The 12,860-nt window shown below is 43.6% G+C and overlaps 1 protein-coding gene across 1 annotated transcript in view; it reads left to right on the plus strand.

The window, feature by feature from the left end:
- Positions 1 to 1,284: 1,284 nt before the first annotated feature.
- Arhgap42 (Rho GTPase activating protein 42) overlaps positions 1,285 to 12,860 on the plus strand; it is a 231,360-nt gene continuing 219,784 nt past the window's right edge. The window contains exon 1 of the mRNA XM_028763356.1: positions 1,285 to 1,438. Within this exon, the coding sequence (XP_028619189.1) occupies positions 1,285 to 1,438 (154 nt within the window). The remainder of the gene's footprint in view (positions 1,439 to 12,860) is intronic.

Raw genomic sequence — 12,860 nt, forward strand, 5'->3', positions numbered from 1 at the left:
TCTCTCTCTCTCTCTCTCTCTCTCTCTCTCTCTCTCTCTCTCTCTCTTCTTCCTTTCTTTTTTTAAACAGATGGTTCAAATACACAGTGGAAATGTAGAAATTAAAAACAGATCCTTAAGAAAAGCAATGGAGTTCTCAGGAATCCTACAGACGAGTGCAGGATGGGATAGGATAGTAGGCTCCCTTGCTGCCAGGGTTTCACTTTATTGGGTGGACCTCTGCTACAGGGTTAATTGCCTCTTTGCAGGAATTCATAGTTTTACCTCAGTGACAGCGTTTCTCTGTGTAGTCCGTGTTGGTCTCGAACTCAGCAATTCTCCAGCTTCAGCCAGTTGAGTGCAGGTATTAACCACCACCACCACCAGAGAAGGAATGCTTCTTGAAATGCTTGTTCAGGTCAAGTCATTGAAAATCTCAGGACTTGTAGGCCCACCCACCCAGGTGTCAATTTGAGACACTAAAACTGGGGTATAAAACATGTAAAATGAGTTAATTAATAAATTCATTCCCCCCTTCTTACAGGCTGGGAAAAATACCCAACACACCTAACTGATGGGTCAACGAAGTGGAGCTGGAAGACAGGCAGGACACCCTTTCCACATTGGACTCAAGGGCAGGACCCTGAAGTGAAACCTGAACCGAGCTGGGAAGTGGTACGTTCCCGCAGGCTTGTTACAGACTTTAGCCAGAGTTAACTTGGGAGTCTTTCGAGTGTGCCTGAGGGGGACGCTGGAGGCTGGAGATGGTTTGGGGCACACAGGGCCGGGCGCTTACAATGGGCCCAGAGGGGAACGGGTAGGAATTGGGTGAGGCTAGAGAGCAGTGCTGGGCGCGGGGAGCGAAGTGCGCACGGCAGGGACCGGGCGGGGACCGGGCGGGGACAGCGAGGGGCGGAGAGGGCGGAGGAGGGTCGGCCCGGGAGCTGCAGCCCGGCCCGCGTGCGCTCGGCACAGGGGGCGGGTTTCCCTGCGGGCCCGAGTCGCCGCGGGGCGCCGCCGGCTAAGCGCGCGCCACTGTCCCCACGGCCAGCGAGTGGCGCTGCCAGGAGGCTTTGCTCTGCGGTGCAGCCCGCAGCTTCACCACCCCCACGGTGCGAACAAGCGACGATGCGCCCCGGTGACAGCGCCCGGCGCCTCCGCCCGGCCTCGGGGCAGCTGCACTGAGCCCGGCGCGCGGGGCCCGGTTCTCCGCGCTCCCCGGCGCTCCCCGGCTCTCCCCGGCGCTCCCCGGCTTTCGCAGTGTACCCCGCACCCGCCGCAGCTAGCGGCCGTCTCGCCTGGGCCATGGGGCTGCCCACTCTGGAGTTCAGCGATTCGTATTTGGACAGCCCGGATTTCAGGGAGCGATTGCAGTGTCACGAGATCGAGCTGGAGAGAACCAACAAGTTCATCAAAGAGCTGCTCAAGGATGGCTCTCTACTCATCGGGGCGCTGAGAAGTGAGTGACGGGCCCCTAAGTGTGCAAGACCCCGTGGGGTGTGGGACCCTGGTTAGAAAGCCCCAGACCGAGCTTCTTTTGTTTGAATGGATTGGGGACAAAAGCTGAAGGGCTCCCCTGCTGGTGGCCAACAAAGTCTGTTCTTAGTGGTGCGGATTTACTTCCCCAGCAACACCGGGAAGGAAAAGTTTCCCCGGCAGTCCTTGAGAGTTAACTTTTGAGGCTTGTCGGTGAAAAGTTGTTTGGGGACTTTCGCTTTTGTTTGTTGTTGCTAAAGTTTCGGTGTCTGGTTGGTTGTTGTTGTTTTAAGTTGTTTTGATTTTCCTTTTAAAAGTCGTGGAGAGAGCCAGGCAGGCGTTGGTTGACGCATGCCTGTAATCTCTGCATCGGGGAGGGTCAGTCAGGAGGAATGCTAGGAGTTCAAAGCTACCCTAAGTTACGAATGAAATACCATGGCCAGCCAAGGCAACGGAGTAAGACCCTGTTTCAAAAACAAACAAACAAACAAACAAACAAAGACAACAACAAATCAAAGCAATCAAAACTCTCGGGGGTTAGGGGATAGGAGTGGAAACAAGAGTCTGGAGAGTCAAAGTGAAGGTAGTAAATTTAGTAATACTTTGGGAAAAGTAATTTCATATAACAGTGACTCGTAATTGATTTGACCTTTTAAAAACACATGTCTGCAGTATGGCCATTGGTAAGCTGTTTGGACACAGTATGGACACAGTAGCGTACTCATGGATTTTAAAGCCCTTGCGAGTGTTGTTCGGATTAAATTTTGGCTTGCATTGTGTGCAGTGTTGGTCATTGGTGAGAGCTCAGGTTTACATTCAATCAGACTTCTGATGGATGTCAGCATCGGATCCAGACTCCTTTCCCACGCTTCTCCCGATAGGATATTCTTTCCTCGTTTCTTCTCTAGAACTTCCCCATTGATTGTTACAACTTAGGTTTCTCAACTCGGGCTTTTTCATACTGAGAACCAAGTGAATTACTGACTACATGCTGAAGTTTAGGCATTACCTTTCCCAGAACCCATTTGTGTTTTAGATGGAAATTTGGGAAGGCTTCAGCTTCTGAAGTGAAGTGTTTTCGTCTTTGGCCTCTGGTGACAGCTTTTAAGAGTGGCTAGAGAGGCCTCTGGGTGATCTGGTAGTTCCCAGGGCAATCTCAGGGGTGCTGTAGTTGCACAGATGGGATGCCAATTGTCAAGTAATTGGGATTTGAGACTACTATGACAATGATTATTTACTGTGGTTTGTGGAAATATGGCTACTTTGCAGTTCTTTGAGTTGTCATCTATACAAGTGTGAACTCTCTTTCTGTCTAGTTTGAAATACTGGTTAGATCTCAGAACAAATGAGCACTAATGAGCATGGTGCCTCTTCACAGAGGCCAAGCCATGCCCCCTGTGTTGTGCCAGGCAGGCTGACTCACACTTGGGATGTCAGATGCTCTGCATTTGGTGTTTCGAACATTGAAAATACTTCCTGACATGTATGTTATTTCACTGGTGCTATTACACACTTCCCTGGGATTCTTCAGCTTAGCTTTATAAAGATAATAATGTGTTTTTCGGCCCTCGCCAGGGCTGTTCTGTCATGCATACTGAGGAAGTGGTGAGTGTGTCAAGTCCTGGAGAATATCAGGAATGCCCAACCTTTTGATACTGTTTTCTGAAAATACACTGTTCTGCATTCACAGCTACCCTGGGACGAATGCAGCCTGTGGGCTGGCTGTAACTAGGCTGTACACACTGAGACCCTGCCATGTGAATTCAGCCTTATGGCCCTGAATGTATAAACCTGTTGTCTTTCCAGGATGCTTTGTGAGGACAGTGTATTGCTGTAGCTAACACACTCTTATTGCTCTTTTCATTGTGGAAGAAATGCTTTATTTCTTACTATAAAATTCCCAGGACTGGTGAGTTGGCTCAGTGGGTAACAGTGTTTGTCATGCAAGCCTGACCTCCTGAGATCCCACTCTGGAAACTATGGTGAAAGGAGAGAAGTAACTCCCAAGTCACTTCATCACAGGCATACCAACACACTCACACATACACACACAAACACACACACACACACACACACACACACACTTCTCACTAATGCACTCTGCCCTGTGGAGGATCCTCCAGGCCAGGCTACAGCTGCTAGAAGCCTTCCCTCTGAAGTTTCGAGGAGGATCTGACTACCATGTTTGAAGGTTTTGAAGTTGTCTTAGCGCTTTCCCTGTCTCACTGAGGAAACCCTGAGCCTCCAGTCACCCTTCTTACTTTTTCCTACCTTTCTGAGGGGATCTTCAATTAGTTCAATAGCTACGCCTATGATCCATTTCAGGATTTTAACTAAACGCTGTTTCACTAATGGTTTTCTAATATAACTTCATTTAATCAGTGATATCAGTGTCTGGACTCTATTCTATTAATTATATGGTAACTTTCTCTGTATGCGTTCTTGTGTTTGTTTGTTCCTGGCAGAGCCTTATGTAACCCAGGCTGCTGCTGCACTCTCTGTCTTGCTGTCTCTACCTCTGGAGTCCTTGGGATTATTGTCTCATAGCACGGTATTAATTGTATGTACATTCTTTTGGTTTATATGTACAACATGCCTGTTTCAATAAAACTATACATGTTTCTTGACAAGTTGGATTATCTAGAAAGTTTTATCCTGTGGACTTCTTGTGGTTGTTGATGTTGTTTCTTTGAACTTTGAGACATGTCACCATGTAGCTCAGACAGGCTTTGATCTTAAAATCCAACTGCTGCAACTCCCTGAGTTCTGGGATCACAACACCGTACTATCACACTGAGTTTTAAGTTATATTTTATGTGTAAGAGTGTTTGCCTCTGTGTATGTGTGTACTGTATGTATTCAGTGCCTTCAGAAGCCAGAAGAAGGTGTCAAGTCTTCTGAGACTGAAGTTATAGACAATTGTGGGTAACCAGTGGGTGGTAGGAATCAAACTTATGTCCTCTGGAAGAGCAGCCAGCTCTCCTTACCCCCCCCCCCCAGATGAGGTCTCAATATGTTGCTCAAGATAGTTTTGAATGCCTCAACTTGATCGATGTTCTTGTCTTCAGTTTCTAGAGTTGTTGGTCTGACAGGCTCACATGATTGATTGTATTTAAAATCAATTGATTGTATAAGGTACCTGAGTTATTACATTGCATTTTTGTGCCCACTCTGAGGGACAGGATGATGGCTTAGCATATTGAGCTTGACTTGAGTTTGAATCCTAGGTATGCTAGCTATATATATAGTAGCTACAAACCTCATTGCCATGGTTTTCTGCTTATTTTGTCATGTACTTTATATCTGTAAGTGACGTTTGATAATGTTCATGATAACAGTGACTCAAGTTTTGTTCAAGACATGTGACTCAAAATCTCCACCCTTATCAAATAGTACGTTATATGAACTTTATTCCTTTATCAGGTTTTAGTCTTAAACAATCATAAAGTCACAGGTTTTTACTTATTTGTTTTTTTCTTTTAAAAGATCATATGTACTGAAATATTTCAGAATTATTGTCTTATATTCTTTCCCACATACTATCTGTTTTGTCTATACTTTTATTTTAAAGAATCTTCAAGAGAGAACAAAAATGAGCTTTGTTTTTGAAGTGGGTGGTTGGGGGAGAACATGGGATTGAAAATATGAAATTTCAACTGTTCTACTGTAAAGGAGAGAACTGATGAACTGATGCGTATATTACCTTATGGCCATTCTAAGGTACATGCATGTGCCAGAATGTTATTTTGTGTGCCATAAGTGTATACACGGTTTTTGTCAATTTTTGTGTGTGTGTGTGTGTGTGTGTGTGTGTGTGTGTGTGTGTGTGTGTGTCTGAGAGAACACAGACACAGGTATAGATCAGAGGAAACTGCCAGGCTGTAATTTCTTTTAAGTTTTCCACCTTGTTTTTTGAGTCAATGTCTTTTCCTGGCCTGGAATTCACCCTCGACTAGACTAGGCTGGCTGGCCATGAAGCCGGAGGGATCCTACTGTTTCTGCAGTGTTGTGATTGGACAACCACACCACCAGGTGTCTTTTTTTGTTGTTGTTGTTTTTTTTTTTTTTTAATGTGGGTTGTAGGGCCGGAACTCTGGTCTTCATGCTAACATGGTAAGCACTTTACTGAGCAAGCCATCTCCTCAACCCAGTTTTTGTCAACCAAAATCAACCAATAATCCAAGTACATGTAGCCCTCTGCATGTATGAAGTGATATTTGATAATGTCCTTTGGTGTGTATACAGTTAGAAAAAAAAAGCAAAAAGGGAAAGATCTAACTCTGTATATAGACTTTTTTCTTTTGTATATAGACATTTTCCTAGTCTCTGTTCTATGACTGTGAAGAGACACCATGACCAAAGCAACTCTTATAAGAGGAAGCGTCTAATTGGAGGCTTGCTTTCAATTTCAGAGGCCGAGTTGTCTTAGAAAGGAAGCTGGTACTCTGCCAGGGACCTGCACTCTAGGTCCTGCACAAACACACCCCTGCTTGGGAGGTGCAAACGGGAGGATGCGGAAGGATGTCATGGCTTCACTTGATAACTTGTCTATGCAGCAACTTGGAGGACAGCCTGGGCTAGCTACATGAGACTCTTCTAAAACAGTAATAACGAAAAGAAACGGTGGTAGGAAAGATGATGCATCCTCATCTCCCATTTATTCCACAAACTAAGCCTTGTTCTGCAAACTACATTTACTAAACCAAGTCTCCGTGGTATGCTCGGGACCTGCTTTGCATTCAGAGGTTTTGTGGTGCAAGGAAAGAATTAAGTAAAAGAGGAAAGGAAACCCTTACAGTGCTTGCGAGGCCTTCCACGGATCCCTCCTGTTTACAGTTATTTGCAGCCTGAGAAACGTTATCTAGGGCTGTTCCAGGTGTTTGAACTTGTGTTGGGCTGTCCTTAGCTTTAGTGGCACGAATTCCACAGAGGTGGTTTCGCTTGTTGGACTGGGCAGCCCAGTCAAAAGTGTGAATGTGTAATTACAGAAACCATTCATTTGCTCCTTATCATCCTCAGAGCTCCAGGTAAGTGAGCAGACGCTTTCCAAATGAGCTGTAATTAATTTTAGGAGCTCGGTTGGACTGTGGAGCTTTAAGGTCATTTCGTGGACTTGTTCCTCTGGAAGGCAATCACACTTGTGCTAATTTCAATGAGTGCCTTGGTGCTCATTGGAGTGGAGCTCAGCCAGCCTGGCTGATTACTCCAGGCAGCCTGATTGCAGGTTCCACAGGAGCTCAGTGGGCACTCTGGAGTAGTGTCTGTTTCTCCTGATTTCGTTTGCAGCGGGTGGTCACTGAGGTTTTCTGGGTTAGAAGGTCAGAAAAATCTATCGCAGTGGGCATAGAAAAGCAGTGCCTGTGTAGGGGGAGGAACACCTTAGCAGTAACGACTGCATGCAGGGCCTCCAGTCACTGGGGTGAGAACATTCTGTTTGTGCAGAAAATTCAGGAACCACTAAACTGAGTCACTGAAAAGCTGCTTTCAGAAACATCCTTCCAATCCTCATGGTTTCACAGACTGCAGTGTTAATTGGGTTGAAGGTGATATTTAGGGCTATACAAGAGAAAAAGAACAGAATTTACATTTATTATTGTTTTGATGACAAGTATAAATTTACTAAAGTTTTATGTATTTATATAAAAAATGGCTCACCTTTCCCCTAGATTCCTAAGCAGAAAATAGAAGATTTAAAACCTCAAACATGACACTACATTGAGTAGACAATTTACTGTTGCATTTGTGCAATAGTGAAATGCTTATGATGGACAGAGAGAGAGAGGGAGAGAGGACATGAGTTTGTATACTCTTGAATTTCCTTCATGAATCTTCTTTCTTGGCAGAGCTCTGACTACAGTGCCAGCCATCTCTGCTGCTTGAACTGCAATTCTGCCCATTTCAGCTTCAAGGCAGGTGCCGTATTCCACATCCCCAACTGCCAGCTGGTAGATCCAGCTCACAGCTCTGCCAGTTTTTGCCTTTCCTTGAGCCAGCCAAACCTCTACCCTGAGTCTAATAATCCTTACAATGTGTCCCTAGGAGACCAAGCCTCAGCAGCCAAGAGCTGCTTTTTACTGACTTTCATCCTGAAAGTTAGAGCCCATTGTCAAGATTCCCTGGTCATGGAACCTCAGCTTTATCTTTCATACCAGCCAAGCTCTGAGTTACAACGGCTGGTTTCTGTAGCATCCTAGCAGCTCACATAAAACTGGTTCATCCCAATAGCCCCGGAAACAAAGGAAAAGGGCCAAGGTGACAGCAGGACAGTTGTTGAATGTGATTATTTGTAGTGGTGCACACCTTTAATCCAAGCAATTAGGTCACTGAGAAAAAAGTCCTTGGCTACATAGTGAATTTGAGGCCAACCCAAGCTATGTATGATCTTGTCTCAGGAGGTGGAGGAGGAGGAAGAAGAGGAGGAAGAGGAAGAGGAGGAGGAAGAGAAGGAGGAAGAGGAGTTATGGAAATTTTTGGCAAGATGAACTTACATTTAAATAAAATATATTTTGTGTGTGTACATGCACATGTGTGTGCATGTGCACATGCAGGGAGAGAACCTAGGCTGACAGGTTACACAGCAAGAAACCGCCATCTGCCGAGCAATCTCCTGGGCTGAGATTTAAACTTTAGTTTGGCTATTTCTAGGAGACATCTAATTAGAAGTGGCTGACCAATACTGTCCTATTTACAGTATCTGACTTCACTGTCAAGAATACACTTATCAAAGCTGGCTGTTGTGGTACATACCTTTCAAAGCAGCATTTGGGATCCTTAGGCAGGAGGATTGTGAGTTCTAGGTTACCCTGGACTATACAACCAGACTCTGTAAGGAGAGGAAACATTCCATTACTACACTGAAGCAAGAGTTTTGGTGGAACCTATAGGCACAGCTGTGTCAAGAGCGTGGTTTGCTTCAGAACAAGTGCAACACTGAGCAGTAAGGCACAAACAGGCTGCACAGTTTGCTGGATCTTGTTTGTTTGTTTGTTTGTTTGTTCCAACTGTTTCCCTTTTTGCACAGGTGTGGATGCCTAGAAAATAAGAAGGATCTGATTTTCTCCATTTCCTGCGTGGAAATAGCATTGTGGATTATAACGGCCATGCTGGGGCAGGCAAGAGTCATGCGGCTAACACCCTAGAACAGTTTGAGCATGATAGATTGTCTTTGTTCTAACTTTTAGATTGAATATTAAAGGAATATCGAACTGTAGAGGAGAAAACTTTTTCCCTCATAGTTTTTGTATGAAGGGAAGACTGTAGCTTAGAAAAGAACATTTTTTCCAGGTGCCTGAGAGGCACAGATAGACTATGGATAATATTGCTGTACAGTTGTTTGTTCATTTGAGACAGGGTTCCTCTGTGCAGCCCTGGCTGTTCTATACCTTGTTCTGTAGTCCAGACTGGTCTTGAACTCAGAGACCCTCCTGAGTACTGGGGTTAGCTGGGATAAGGGCAAATGCCATTAAACCCAGTTGATTTTGACTTTGAGGTCATCCTGGCATTATTAGTGACAGAAGGCTGTGGTAGGATTGGTAGCGTGTTGTGGACCAGTCAAGAGCAGACATTGATGGGAAAGGACACTGAGGTTAGAATCAGGGAGTAAGATTGATGTGGCTCAGTGTGAAGATGGAACAAAGCCGTGAGGGTGACCCAAGGAAGATGAGGGTGACCCAAGGAAGAGGGAGAATGAGATTTGGCATCAAAGCCACCAGGAGGGAATAATTGCATGGCCACTGTTTTATAGATACACATACACACATGCATGTATACACATATGTACTTACACATATACATACACATACACATGTACGTAAGTATATACACATAGTACACATAGCAAGGCAAATTCAAAGGTTTCATTGGTATAAATTTCTTCTATTGATACAAAATTTTGTAGGTGCAAGGCTTAGACCCAGTCTCTCTCTCTCTCTCTCTCTCTCTCTCTCTCTCTCTCTCTCTCTCTCTCTCTCCCTCTGTCTCTCTCTCTCTCTCTCTTGTGTGTGTGTTTAACTGATATGAGACGTTTAGCCTGTGAGTTAAAGGCTTAATAGCAGATTCATGGCTCTGAGTTTATTGTTAGGGTGTTTTCTAGATTTTAATTAGAAATAGCTGAGAGTAATTAACGGACAACAGTCCAGATTGCTTTACATAGATAGTTGGTTTTCAAAAACATCAGAAATTCACAGAATTGATGTTACAGACATTTCTTTATTTAAGATCATTTGACTAGAGACCTGTCTGCTCCTGACAGCACCCCATCTTAGATTTTAAGAAGAAATTGAGCATCTCTGGAGTTACTCCAGTAGTGGTGAGACAGCCACTAGGCAAGAATTGTCTCTTTTCACCTACATTCAAAATACTGTCCAGGAAAAACTTGCGGAATAGTCGACTGATTATATCTGCCAAGACAAAGTGAGCATCTCTTAAAAATTCTGCATCACTAGGTCTGTCAGATGATCTTGGGCCAGAAGGCTGAAGATCGTATGCTCCAACATTTTGAAGTACAAGGGACTGTCCAGGTGATCAGCGGTCTCCATAAACTGGCTAAGTTTTAGAAGCTATGCTTTGTGCTTCTCATATTTTCAGTTAGTTCAATCATTCTAGATTTTTGATGGGGTTGAAGACTTACAGTCTCATAGCCAATCCCAGCTACTTACTTTGAGAGAACAGATTTGAGGGATGATTTTCAGATGACATTCATTCTAAAGCCAGGACATAAGCCAGGTACAGAACTATAGTCTTAAGATAGATGACAATGGTCTTTTTATTGACAGTATATTGAACTGTGTATTAGGTCTATGTTGTAACTTACAATTACAAATTGGTAATAGTTGTGCTCAGTTTGTATTTTGAGAGAAAGTTTTTTTTTCTTTTTTCTTTTTTATTCTAACAGAAAGGGTGAAATGTGGCAAAAGCTCTACCACTGGATTGAGAAGTGACAGGTGGAGCTATGAGTTGGGAGGAGGAAGAAGAAGGAGAAGGGGAGAGAGGAGAAAAGATGTCCGTGTGTCTCTAGCAGTCTAAGATAGTTATAAAATCAAGGTTAGGTAATTGGGTTAACAGTTCTAATTGTCTGGGCATCTTGTGTATTGGATATTTGCTAATATATAAATCCATTGGATAAGCTTAAGCATTAAAAGTCTTATTTCTATCCAGTACTGGAATTGTTATATCTATTGCATGGAGTGATGGATATTCCCTGGGTTTTGGGGCATGGAGCCACGCCAACGTCTCGTGGATCCTGGGCAGGTACCTCTTAGTGTGGGAACTTAGAACACAAACAAGGTAACGGCTGGGAGCTAGCCAGGTCCGCACCGCCCTTTCTAATACCTCCTGCTACATATACGTATACATATACATATACATATAATATACATATACATGCACATGTACACATATACACACATGCACACATATATACATGTACCTACACATATATACATATACATGCATACATATACATACATATACACGCACATGTACACATACTTGTACATATATATACATATATATATATATATATATATATATATATATATATATATGCAGATCTTATCTTAAAGGATGTTCAGGCATGGGAGAATGTGAATGGATGAACAGAAAGTCTGGCCTTTCGGACAGCATCCAAAGATGTGACCTTTAGGGGTTAAAGAAAAAAATATACTATAACCCGAGTAACTCTGATGGATGAAAAGTGCAGAAGACAATGAGTTTTGTCTCAGATGGTCAAGTTTAGATCGCATTAGGTATTTGTCTTTTCTTCTCAGTACTCACTCATCTATTTGTCCATCCCCCCCCCTCCTATCTCACCACCATCACCACCACCACCACCACCACAATCATCATCATCTCTGTCTTGTCAAGGTATTACTATAGAGATGTTAATGGCCTCACATTTAGCAAGTAACCTAGGCTAGTTTCAAACTCAGGGCAAACCTTCCACTTTAGCCTCATGAGTAGTGGTGTCACAGGCATGAGCCACTATTCTTGGCTTCTGGCACTCCTTTAATTCTCTACATTGCTCTAATAAAAATTACAGGTTTGTGGCTGACTGAGAGGTGTATGTGACACTCATTTACAGAGGGTGTAAAAAGGAGATCTCAGTCACGAGGTGCTGTCTCCATTGTGCATCTTCTGGCTTCAGTTTCAGCTTCAGCTTGCCTCTTGTTTTGAGACTGGGCTTTGAACTTCAGGCAGGTAATCCCAGTTTATCCAAATTATCTGAGTATTAAACCTGATTAAAAGACACAGAGAATGCTTGCTTTTCAGATGAGCTTAACTTTGAGACTCACAGAGATTTGGGGAGATTTGGGGCTATTCACATTTCATCTCTGATCATTAGAACACTTTGAGCACTTGGTAAGTACGTAGGACATGTAGCATGAACAAGATCTAGTTCAGTTTAATGGAACGATGTGGCTTTGGAGTGAGTGAAGCGCATTTTCAGTTCCACACCTGTCATTTGTAATTGTGGACGTATCCCATGCTTCTCCCGTCACTTTGGCAACTCCAGAGTAGTTATTAATGTTTACTTCACATGCATATTTTTTGTACTGGATATATTTTAAAATTTTTGTTTATAATGTGCATGGGTATTTTGCCTTGGAAATACGTTTGTGCAGTACATATGCACATGCTGGGTTCCCTCAGAGGCCAGAAGATCAGATCTCCAAGAACCAGAGTTACAGTTGGTCAGCAGCTGCTGTGTGGATTCTGGGAATTGAACCTGGGTCCTTGGGGAAAAACATCTAGTGTTCTTAACTTCTGATCCATTTCTCCAGCCTTGTATTGGATACTTGACATCTGCAGAGTATCTGGTGCAACAGATATTAATTTTCTCACACCTTTCCCCTCTAGTTAATGTTGACTCTCTGGAATGAATGTATTTATTAGATGATCAGGTTTGTAAGAGATTGTGTCCAGTTAATATCTCAAAATGCTGAAGCCAAAGGTTGTCATCAGACCTCTTAACAGTGGGACTGATTACAAAACTCTATGAGAAGAAAAATTATTGAGACAAACTTCTAGAATACTATAGAATCTTACTAACAATGAAATTCATTAGATCAGGCTTATTTGATATTTGTGGGCTTGGAACATGACTTAATTGGAAGAACACTTGTCCAGGATGCAGGCGACTCAGGCAATTCAATTTCTAGCACCACATAAACTGGAGGTGGTAGTGCATGTCTGTATGGCAGCACTTGGGAGGTAGCAGATAAGAAGTTCAAGACTTTAGAGTGAGTTTGAGGATAGCCTGGGATACAGAACACTCCATCTCAAACAGGAAGAAAGGAAGGAAGGAGGAGGGAGGGAGGGAGGGAAGGAGAGAAGGGAGGAAGGAAGGAAGGAGGAAGGAAGGAAGGAAGGAAGAAAGAGGGAAGGAAGGAGGAAGGAAGGAAGGA

Source organism: Grammomys surdaster, unplaced genomic scaffold (genome assembly GCF_004785775.1).
Source record: "Grammomys surdaster isolate TR1022 unplaced genomic scaffold, NIH_TR_1.0 138, whole genome shotgun sequence".
NCBI classification, from domain to species: Eukaryota; Metazoa; Chordata; class Mammalia; order Rodentia; family Muridae; genus Grammomys; species Grammomys surdaster.